The sequence below is a fragment of the Anopheles marshallii genome, chromosome X (genome assembly GCF_943734725.1).
Source record: "Anopheles marshallii chromosome X, idAnoMarsDA_429_01, whole genome shotgun sequence".
In the NCBI taxonomy this organism is placed as follows: Eukaryota; Metazoa; Arthropoda; class Insecta; order Diptera; family Culicidae; genus Anopheles; species Anopheles marshallii.
In genome coordinates, this window is record NC_071325.1 from 1,950,279 (window position 1) to 1,961,426 (window position 11,148).

Sequence of the window (11,148 nt, forward strand, 5' to 3'; positions counted from 1 at the left end):
CAAAATTCAACCTTACATCAATAAAATAAATTAGATAAGTGCGAATATTTGGGAAAGGAAACTGAATTTAAACTGATACAGTGTGCACGTTGACAAAACAGATGAGCATTAGTGCCAACGTACTGAAATACCAGGCAAGTTATGCACACCAAATAAAGCAATAAGATATGCTATAGCCAACAAAAGCATTAGTACTACTACTTAACAAAACAAACTAAACACGTCGAATAAAGTCGAACGAAACGATTAAATAATGTATTGCACACAAATATTAAATTGCTACAGCACCGCGCAACAAAGCTTGCAGCAACCCGAACGCCGCTCAACCGGTTCCTGTTTTGGTATCTCCTGCTGTTGCGGTACCTGGTCCTGTTCTGGTACCTGGTCCTGTTCTGGTACGTGTTCCTGGCCTGGTACCTGTTCCTGTTCTGGTACCTGTTCCTGGTCTGGTACCTGTTCCTGTTCTGGTACCTTTTCCTGTGGCGGTACAATTGCCGAATCCGATTCCGACTGTATTTCCATTGAATCTGAATCGTCTGGCCACCGTCGTTGCACGTCACAGTTTATGCAATGCGAGCAAAGTGACCATGACGATATATTGTCCCATCCTTCCAACGACTGAAACCCGAGTTCCAGTATAGTTTCGTTCCCTGTTTCCAACTGTCTACCTCTTTCCATACATGTGGCACAACCGGAGCAGTACGTCCGTTTACTCAACTCAAAAGTGGAGATATAAAATTTGACTGGTTCCTTTTCTCGTTTAATATATCTGACCATTTCTAGATATTCCTGGCTATAATCAGCGTACCCTGCGAAATGCGTTAAAAAACCGATTAATCTAATGTATGAGCGTCCATAGGCCTATGCAAAACCTTACCGGCGTTTACTGCTTCCTCCTTCGGAGTGGACGATAGAAGTTTGTCCATTACGCTTCAGATGCTGCACGTCTGGTTTTGGTGAAAGTTGTAGGCAACAGATTTAATGATAATGGCAGACAAATCAATTTTCAACATGAACTACAATTACCTTCGCCAGTTGTGCTGCGGTTCTTGCTTTTTTTCCGACCGTATGGTCAATCTCTGGATCTGGTATGGTCAAGTGTCAATCTGAGTACAAAATTGTCATCCCGACCGTTCAACGCTTACTGTGATATTCGAATATGTTGTCTCCATGCTGTGTTGTTATCCGGCGTGCACCAGCGTAACGCTTTCTCGCTCTGCCCAACGGACAACCAAAGCTGACAAAGCAAGAAAGAAAGCATAGCGATTTTTCTCGTTCCAAAAACCAAAAGATATGTTTGCAATGTAAAAACACGAACGGTTTTACGATGGTAAAATACAACGTTCACAATCCCATAATCATAATAATTTGCGCAAGTTCAAACCGGACACGCAGCTATTTTTTTATATCGTAAATAAATCTTATGGTTTTGGAAAGTTAAGCATCGTTATGCTTTCTTGCTTTGACAAGTTTGGTTGTCAGTGAGGTAGAGCGAGATGGTATCAACACGCTATTGACACATTCAAATCGTTTGCTTTCTTTCTTGCTTGAGGCTATCTTTCTTGCTCTGACAGGTTCTGCAAATTTGGATTTCTGCGCACCGAATTTGAACGGCTTTGAGCTGCTGGTGCTTTGATGGTTTTACCCTAAAAAGGAATTAATCATAAAAATAAGGAATGTTTTAGAGAGCGAATATTGGTCGATAAGCATTGAAACTTACCTTGCACTTATCAGTATCCTTTCTAGATACACGTTGCATTTTTCTTATCCTCCTAATACGATACCAATGTAATTGTTTTTTGTTAGCCACCGATAAAATAGTATGGAACCTTCTAAAAAGTCGAAAAAAATCCTCGAAAAGACCAGAATAATTAAAATTAGAAGAACTGTTGAAAAATAAAACCCACCGCTAATAAAGGAAATTGTAAAAGTTATTGTTATCAAAAACATACTCGACTCCTAGAGCAAAACAAAAAGCTTAAGAAGAGGCGTTTAAAAACATTAGAGGAATGAAAAGACATTAGAGAAACACGAAGAGAATTCATTTAGAGTATGTTGAGGTTTGTGGAGTTTATTTATTTTACTTCAATCCCATTTATAATTGTATTTATATAGACCCGTTTTAGGCGAGCGTATATATATATATATATATTTGAAGCTAGGGTAAATGGCTTTACGGGCCAATCTTTAACCGGATGCAGTTCATGTAACTAAACGCTACCACATTTGATCGTACTCCGTAACGCTTCTTACCAAGTACGCATATAAGTTAAATTACCAGATTATTAGACTTGCGAAGCGGTAAAGGTAACTTAATCTATCCTGATGATCATAATATAGTTTCCATTTTCTTCTCTAACTTCTCTAACTCTAACTTTAGATGTAAATAAATTCTTATTCAATAGTCACAGTTGTGGCGTTGAGTACAAGCGACAATAATACATCAATGATGGTTGTCTGTGTATCAATGAACAAGCTGTGTACGCGTAACCGCGCATGCAAAATTGCTGCGTATCTGAGTGGAAAAATAACCCGGGCTCCGGAATAAAACAAATTATTAGGGGCGGGAGGACTAGATTGTATCGCTATAAGTATGAATACGTTATAATTCAATTTAAATCTCTTTTTTGTCGCTTTTTTGGGCGATTTGTGTAGTTGTATGACGTACGTCTTAAATAAATGGACACCCGTGATCTGCGGGATAATCTAATCTCAACTGGAACGAACGAAGACTAACTATCTTGGCGCAATCGTACAATTAAACCACATATAACAAGCTGAACGATTAAGCATTACGATAATGTTCATTAGTAAAGTATATGTTTAATTGCTACCCTAAACACGCTTTAAGTAGGTTGGGTTCCCTTCACCACACGATCTCAACGTTAAGCAAAAGAAAAGGAAAAACTCATATCTACTTCCGTTGCACGCCACCGAGCGGGGGGGATTTCTGTACACCGCACTTGGACGACTGCTTACCAGCGAGTGTTCGCTTCGGTGGCGGGATACGGCTCGGTTTGCTAATCTTTTCACCCTTCGCTAAAGGAATTTTGGAAGCAGATGTGTTGCTTTTAATATCCGTTCCGGCTTGGTCGGTCGCCGTCGATCCCACCGTTGGCATGAGCTTCGGAACATGCACCGTAAGGGTCGGTTTATCGAGCACGAACGTGTCCTGTCGTGCGATACCGGCCGCCGGTTTTATTGTTTGGTTCCTCAGAGCCTTTGCTTCCGGTTGGTGCTTTTTCATTGTGCCCGTCACGTTCGGGCTCCCACGTTGCGAATGCACTGGCAAAATCGTTTTCCCCGTCGGCCGATGAATAGGGCTACCCGTTGATGGCTTCGTGTTACTTCTACCGGTTGCAATGACAACCTTCGACATAGCTTGCCGCCCGCGCACAAACTTTGCAACGCCTTCCGCGACAGGTTTTATTGATGTAGTCTGTTGCTCTTTTTTCAAGCTTTTGGCTGCTAGTGCTTTAATAGGTTTACCCTTAAAAAGAAATCGATCATACAATGTTAATGTACCACTATTGGCCGTAAAGAATTGAACTCACCTTGCACTCATCTATTTCCTTGGTAATGGTAGACTCGCGTTGCATTTTCAGAATCCTCGGCGAACCAGGGTTCGATACCACGCGTGCAGGCTTTGCCCGATTTGGTTGCTCCTCTATCGGTGCGAGCGACGAGCAATCGTGGATACCGGGCCCAGCGACATCGTGCTGCACATACGGCATAGACAGCTTGTACAAAATGGATGGTGGTTCTTCGGACTCTAGATTGACTTCCTCCAGATCCTCCACACGTGCATTATCCTGCAGGTAAGCGTTCAACCCCACACCAGATCCACCCTGAATGTTCGTCACCACTTCGCCTATCTTGAACTCTAAAGCGGTCGAAGCGAACACCGCAACGCTCTCAATTCTGCCACCCTCGGCCAGATCCGTTCGTACGTGACGTTCTTCCACCTGCGCAACAAGCTCCTGCGTAAGCCGTTCAACCGACCGAAGCATTCGTTCCGGGTTTTTGTGTTTCGCACAGGTACCACTATCGATAGAGAGATCACCCACACCCGTCTCACTTACCCTCCGATCCTTTTCAGACCCAATCAGGACTGTGCGGGCGGAAGGCATGGTCACCTCCTCCACCATTGTTTGCTCGTGGTCCCGCCGCATGTCTGCTCCGGTGATCGTGCCGGACGGTGCCACCCCGGTGGTGCTGTCGGACGTGGTCGACACAGATGACGGCAGGCTGAAGTAAATGGTTGTGTCGGTGCTGTCGGACGTATCCGGTTGGGAACGGGCCGCCGGTGAGGGTTTCGCTTCCGGGGCTCGCTGCCGGCCACCGTTGATTGACCGGGCCGACGGTAAGCAGTTTTGTTTGCTTCCTACGCCTGGCGACACTTCGAAGGCACCGACACCCTTCGACATCGCAGGCGTAGTTTGCACGTTTTTTGGATGAGACGTTTGCTTGGTCGGGTTGGTGGTGATGTGGTTTGGTCTCTGCATCATACCACCCACCGTTAGTGGCAACAGTTCCTCATCGTCGTGATAATTTGTGACCACCGGAGCACCACTCTTTGCCGGACCGACCGGACGCATTCCCTTCTGAATACATTCCACTAGCAGCTGGTAGTCTTCCTCCTGCTCCGAATCGTCATTATCATCCGGCAGACTATCGTCATTGGTTCGTTGCGCCTGTGGCGGTGATATCCAGCCACCGCTCGTCGTTGCCTCACAACGCTCGAACGTATCATTCTTCGGTTGTTTCGTACCATCGGTAACATTGCCTAAAAATAAAGTATTATTAGCAATAAACGTCATTGGTGTTCAGACGGGGTTAATTCTCTAAGTTTTTCTTATGGTAGAGTGTGAATCGTTTAAACAACCATCTTACCACGAGCCTGCTGCACTTTACCCGTGATACCGGCTGCAATTGCTTCGTCCAGCAGATGATCGTCCGTTTCGGACTCGACCGACGGTGAACTGACCACCAGCTCCCGTTTCTTCGGAAAGCCATCCTTCACCAGCGAATCAATCAGCTCACGGTCAATGCTGTTTGAGATTAGGAGAGGATAGATAAGTCAAAATATCCTATAACGTAGATTGTTTCTCTAAACAAACACTTTTACCTTTCGAGAGATTTGTCGTGCATCGAGGTTGCATTCGTGTCGGATGCCATCGTCAACTCGGACAGTGCTGAAATGGTGGAGAAATTGCACGGGCTATCCTCAATGTGGAACGGATTCAGCTCATCGTTTGCCGGTGCCACCATCGTATGGTTCGTGCGCATCATTTTGAACGGGTTCTCCTTCATCACGGGCCCGCCCGGTGGCATCAGCGGATGGGACTGTTTCGGCTTTGGCATACCGCTTAAGATGCACTCCTCGAGCAGGTCATTGCTGTCGGACAAGTTGGAGCTGTCGTCCGAATCGTTTCCCCTATCGTTACCGTCCCGATACCTAAGCGATTGCATCGAAGCCGCTTGGAACGAACTGTGCTGTTTCGCAACACTGCGAGCAGCGACACTATTCATGCCAATACTGATGCACGATGCAAGCAGTTCATCATCCTCACCGCCACCTGCATCCGAGTCCACATCGGATGCGTGGCCCTCGTCAGTGGTAGTTGCGTTAGTCGTACCGTTCATCATACCGAGCAGTACGTCCGCCGGATTGGGCAGTATTGGTGGTTGCGATGGTACACCATCTTTTTCCTCCATCCGATTTTCCAACCCATGGTGATGTTGCTGATGCTGTTGTTGCTGTTCCACCTCCTGCTTTATCTCCTCCTTTTCCTCCAGGCTAAGATTGCTGAGGCTTGTGGCGCAAGAAAACTGCGCCGGCGTGTGCTCGACGTTAAACTTGCTGACCGTATCCGCGAACGCACCAACACCATCATCGCCCCCGACACGACCATTCCCACAGCCACTCTCACCGTCCGTAGCACGGCCCTCACCATCCTCGTCCGGCGGTAGTGTCTTCGGCAGCATCGGTCGCTTTGGCTGCGGATGCGGTGAGTGTGGGATCGTTTGGGTTGGCGAATCGGGCAATTCGGACGGTGACATCACACCCGACGCCATCCGGCTAAATTCGCTCACGATCGAGCTCTTGTCGTCGGTGCAGGCCGGCTCAGCGCTTGACAACGAACCCATGGAGCTGGTGCGCGAAAACATTAGTGGCGTTTCGTCGGCACCACCGGTATTGAGAAACGAAACCGATTTCCCTACCGGACCAGAAATGCTTCCGTTCGGATCGCCGACAACTACTGTCGTGGGGGTGGGTAGTTTCGTGTGTTGCTGCTGCTGGTGTTTATCGAGCTCACGTTGCTGGTGCTGTTGCTTCTCGTCTGCCCTACGTTCATCCGTATGGTGCGACAAATCGATTATACTGAGCGATGCCTCGCGGCTAAAGTCTGGCGTGCCTTCCTCACAGTAGTTGAACGGTTTATCTGGCGTGTTACAGCCCATATCATCGCCAACAGCCAGTCCACGTCCGATCGGGATCGGATTTGACTTGATCACCGGCACCCCAACAATGGATTCGTCGGATGCCACGACTACCACCGTCGTTGCAACCGATTCCGCCTCTACCGGTTTCATCTGCGACCCTGACACAACCGCACGCAGATCACTCATCGAGGTGGCGCTCGAGATTATCTGAGGCGTACCCTCGGTGTAGTAACATTTGACCGAATCCTCCGGCATCAGTACGTTAACCGACGGATCACCGTTTCCGCTTGCACGTCGCCGATATGCCACCCCTCTTTCATCGTCCTTTTCCTCCTCATCCTCTTCCGAGTCTGACTGATTTTCGGCGTACCTCAGCGAATAGTCCGTCAACTGATCAATGTCCGTTTCCTGGTAATCATACGAGTGTTGATGCAAACGTTCCTCCGATAAACCATAGTTGATGGGCGTTTCCGGCTCCGGGTCGCGATCCGGTGACGACACAACGTCCCTTACCGTGTGTACCTCCTCACCGCCCGTGTCCTGTCCTGTGTCGGTTTGCTTCCGATAAAAAGCACAACCCAGCTCCTGTTCCATGGCACGTTGTTTCCTTACATTCAACCCCGGCAATCCACCACCACCCTTGCCGGGTGGGACTATCACACCATCTACCTTCCCGTTCCACCCTGGTGTATCCGGGTGCGTCTCGTGGAGGTTCGTGACGGGTGCTACCGGTGGACGATGCTGCTGCTGAAGATTCTTCAACGCCAGCCGGGATCCGTTCGAAATAATGTTGTGCTTGCTGTAGATGAGCGAACGCAGCATCGGTATTGCACCGTGCTCTCGAAGGAATCGCTGATCGTCATCGTTCTCGCTGGACAGGTTGCCAAGCGTGCCGCACGCATTGCTCACCACCGTCAAACTGGGCGACTTGAGCTGATCGAGCAGCAGCTTCAGACATTGCTTCTCCCGCAGTACTTGCCGAAACTGTTCGCACTGTGCGATATGACTAGAGACGTTGCGCAATATGCCGCCCGCGTTCTCCACAATGCTCCACGTCTTGCTCGGCGCTTCATACGTCAGCAGATCGATCAGAAACTCAAGCGCACCGGTTACCTCACAAACTTTCGCCCGATTCTGTGCGCAATGATTCGACAAGTTCCAGAGTGCGGACAAGATCGATTTGAGCGTGTTCTCTACCGTGCAGCGCATGGCCGCCTCCATCAGCAACGTTACCGTTTCGATCTCGACCAACGTCTGCTTGGTGATTGCGTCCGCGCGCCAGGACAGATTGCGCAGCACGGATGCGGTCACCTGTACCAGCTCGGTGCAGCTAAGCTGCGACACGAGCGCCCGCATAAACTCACGGTTCGAACACAACAGTGCCTTATTGTTGCCCTGCCCGAACGTAAGGTTGGTCAGTACCATGCTGGCGTACCGGCGCAACTCGACACATTTCAGCGCATCGGGTGTCGCGTTACCGTGCGCATGATGGTCCAGCTGGATGAGGGAAGCGATCGTTTGCAGCGCACCGAACTGACACATGGCGTGCCGGTGCTCCTCGTCGTAACTTATTTTAGCGAGCGTCCCGATCGCCTGTATCGGATGACGTTCCGGATCCGGTGCCGTCGTTGATCCGCTTCCAACTGGCGGTTCTTTATCGAGCAGTACCGTATCTTCCGCTTCCGGCCGACCGTTTTCGCGCGTTTGCTCTTTCAGCATGTCAGTATAGTCGATCAGCTGATCGATCAGTCGGAGCACTTTCAGCTCGCGGCGAGCAGATCCTTCGTCCACATTGCATCGAACCACATTCACCAGTGCGTGACGTGCGTTCCGGCGTGCCACCTCGTTTGGTTCGTTGTGTATGATGTGCACCAGCAGTGGGACACAGCCCGAACGGCGCAGTGCGGAACACTTTTCCTCATTACGTGACAACTCTAGAAACTTGCAGGACATCTCGAGCACGTTCGTCGACCCGAGCATGGACAGTAATGAGTAGACACATTCCATCTTCGGACCAACTTCACCCAATTCGCCACGATTTAACGAATGATGTTGCTGCTGGGGTTGTTGCTCTTGTTGCTGTTGCCGTCGTGGTGACATTGTTACGGGACGTTCTTTTAGTGGCCACGTGCCACCTCCACCACCTCGTGTACCGTTTACTACTGCTCCCTGCTTCTTGGCCGGCAGGATGTTCAGTGTGGTCACCGTTGCTGTAGTTATATCGTACGATACATTCATGATCGGTATGGTGGCCGTTCCTTCTGGTGCCACCGGTGCACGTTGGTAAAGGAACGAATGTTCACACATCACCGTGCCGAGCGGTACATCCACTTCTTGCTTCTTCTCTTCCCCGACCTCCGTCTCCTCTTCCTTTTCGGCTCCATTCCAACAATGGTGCTGCTCGACCAGCTCCGCCGGTGATTTGTTGTCATAGTCCAGAAAATGTGGCTTCCGCGATACGGCCAGCTCGTCTAGCTCGAAATCATCGTCCAGAGATGAATCCGGCTTGCCGAGCGAGCCGTAACTTTCCTCCGATGGTTTCGGCATCACACACACCCGCACACGCCCGCACCACACTGGGTTGGGGGTTGTACACAGTTCCTATTGCTCTTAGCTGTGCGCTACTTTAATGAATGAATTGTCCGTGCTTAAAATTACACTGTGGAAATATTCATCACCCTTCTGCATAGCAATATTCCTGCTGGCCATCGCTAACAAAGGATGACGATGGAACTTACTGCAACCACATCCACAACACACCAGGTACGTGCTAACCGCCATCGCTTTACCACACCGGACATTTGTGAAAGCCTATTGTTTGGTCGTATTTGAATACTAACACTGGAAAAAAACATGCACACACACACAATTCAACGATTTGCTGTTTGATTTTTTTCAACACATTCCGAAACGGTGTTCAATCGGTGTTTCTACATTAGTTATTCTTGTTTCTCAAAGGGTGTTCAAGGGCTTTCCTTGCCTTGCGTTCTGCTCGTCCTCGCAAAACTTACACCAACCCTAAAAAGGAACCAGATTACAAATAAAACACAATGCTTTAGTGCACCATTCCGATTGCCAATTGTCGGTTTCTTTTCCCAACATACGGTCGTAGCAAAACAAGACCAATTGTTAAGCGCTTTTGATCACAATCAATGGAAACATTCTGCACGTCCTAACTTTTTCACTGCCCTAGCCAAAAGCAATAACTATTTCAGCCGTTTAGAATAAACTCACCCGTTTCGTTTATGTGTGGAAAGAGAGCAGAATATCGATTTTTTATTTGCTGCGCCGTTCATTCCAAAGCGTTTGGGTGACAGCGTAACAGCATGCGTTTATAACGCCACGCTTTGTACTGCATTGTCTAGGGTGTGTATCTCTTCTCAGTCAATTTCTCTCTTTCGCTTTTCGTACATTTTAGTACAATTTTATGATTGTGTTTTCAAATATTGTAAACATTTTTTTACAAGCCACATTTATTCAACACGATACTGCAAGAGTTACATTAATTAGTTAAAGCCAGTTTTCAAAAGCTATCATACTGAATGGCGCAGAATGTTTAAATAATTTATATGAATTGCTTTGAATTCTTTGCAGTATAATATGTGCTTGACGAATATAAAATTGTGCGTTTATGGTCACATGGGATTCAAAAGATACGTGGAGAATATTTGTACTCAAGCCAGTTAAAATTGTACACAATCAAAACTCGAACTTTGTAATAAGGAAAATATTGTGTTTCAAGGATCTCAAAAAGGCTCAATGCCTAAAAAAACCGGCTATTTAGACGAGAACACGATAAGGTTTTTATTCTTGTATATCTGCCAATTTAACAAAATTAACACTCTATAGACATGTTTTAAGATCTAATCGAGAATTACTCAATAGTGGATTAATATCAATCATTGATTAATCTTACAATTGGGGATGGCGCGCCTGTTCTTATCGAGAAGCGAGATTAGAAGACGACCTGCCAGTATGACTGAAGGAAAGCTAGAGAAAAGAATAACAGCTCGTAAGCAGCGCTATCTGCCGTAGATGTAGAACCACGTACGTTAATCTTTGTTTATCATTATGTTCTGATCGAAAACGCTGTAAATAGGTTCGAAATAACCGTTGCCTCCGTAACCGTGGTTAGTAAAGATTAAAGCAAGACTTCGAACGAAATCACTCACAGTTTTGTTTATTCTTTATTGAGATAATATATTTGGTACACATGTCAGCATACTCTCTTTGAGTATTTTATGTACAAAACAGAAAACTGGAATTCTTTTGGTCTAGTAGCTTACTTAATATATTAGTAATAAAACAAACGGAAAGTAATATGTGATGTCCACCAATCGTTGTTACTGAGTTTAGTTTTTCTTGTGAACTAATATCACATCAATATGTCCAACATTGCGGTTTGATAGTGTAGCTTACGTGGAAACTAGTAAGATAATAACATTTTTCCCTTGATTTCAATCAACTGAGCAGAGCAGCAGACAAATTCCGATGAACGTTATTTCGATATTATCATGAAGCGTATAACCTCGGAAGAAAAACCCAACTTTACAAGGGTAGTACGATTCAGCATTGTTATTGAGCAGCGACTAATGATGTGATAAAAAGAGTTATCACTTTTCGATTCCCCTAAAAGATTGCGAAAAGGCAATAGAAGCTGTCCTCTACAGGGGTCATTTATCGATAGCATTTCGATAAATC

The 11,148-nt window shown here is 46.9% G+C and overlaps 1 protein-coding gene across 1 annotated transcript; it reads right to left on the reverse strand.

Annotated features, from left to right (window-relative positions):
* Nucleotides 1–2,914: 2,914 nt before the first annotated feature.
* Nucleotides 2,915–8,994, reverse strand: LOC128718243 (adenomatous polyposis coli protein-like). The gene is made up of 4 exons (XM_053811923.1): nt 5,129–8,994; nt 4,894–5,051; nt 3,555–4,786; nt 2,915–3,490 (listed from the first exon to the last, which is right to left on the reverse strand). Exons 1-4 carry the CDS (start codon nt 8,992–8,994, stop codon nt 2,915–2,917), a joined length of 5,832 nt encoding a protein of 1,943 aa, XP_053667898.1.
* Between the last annotated feature and the right edge of the window lie 2,154 nt (nt 8,995–11,148).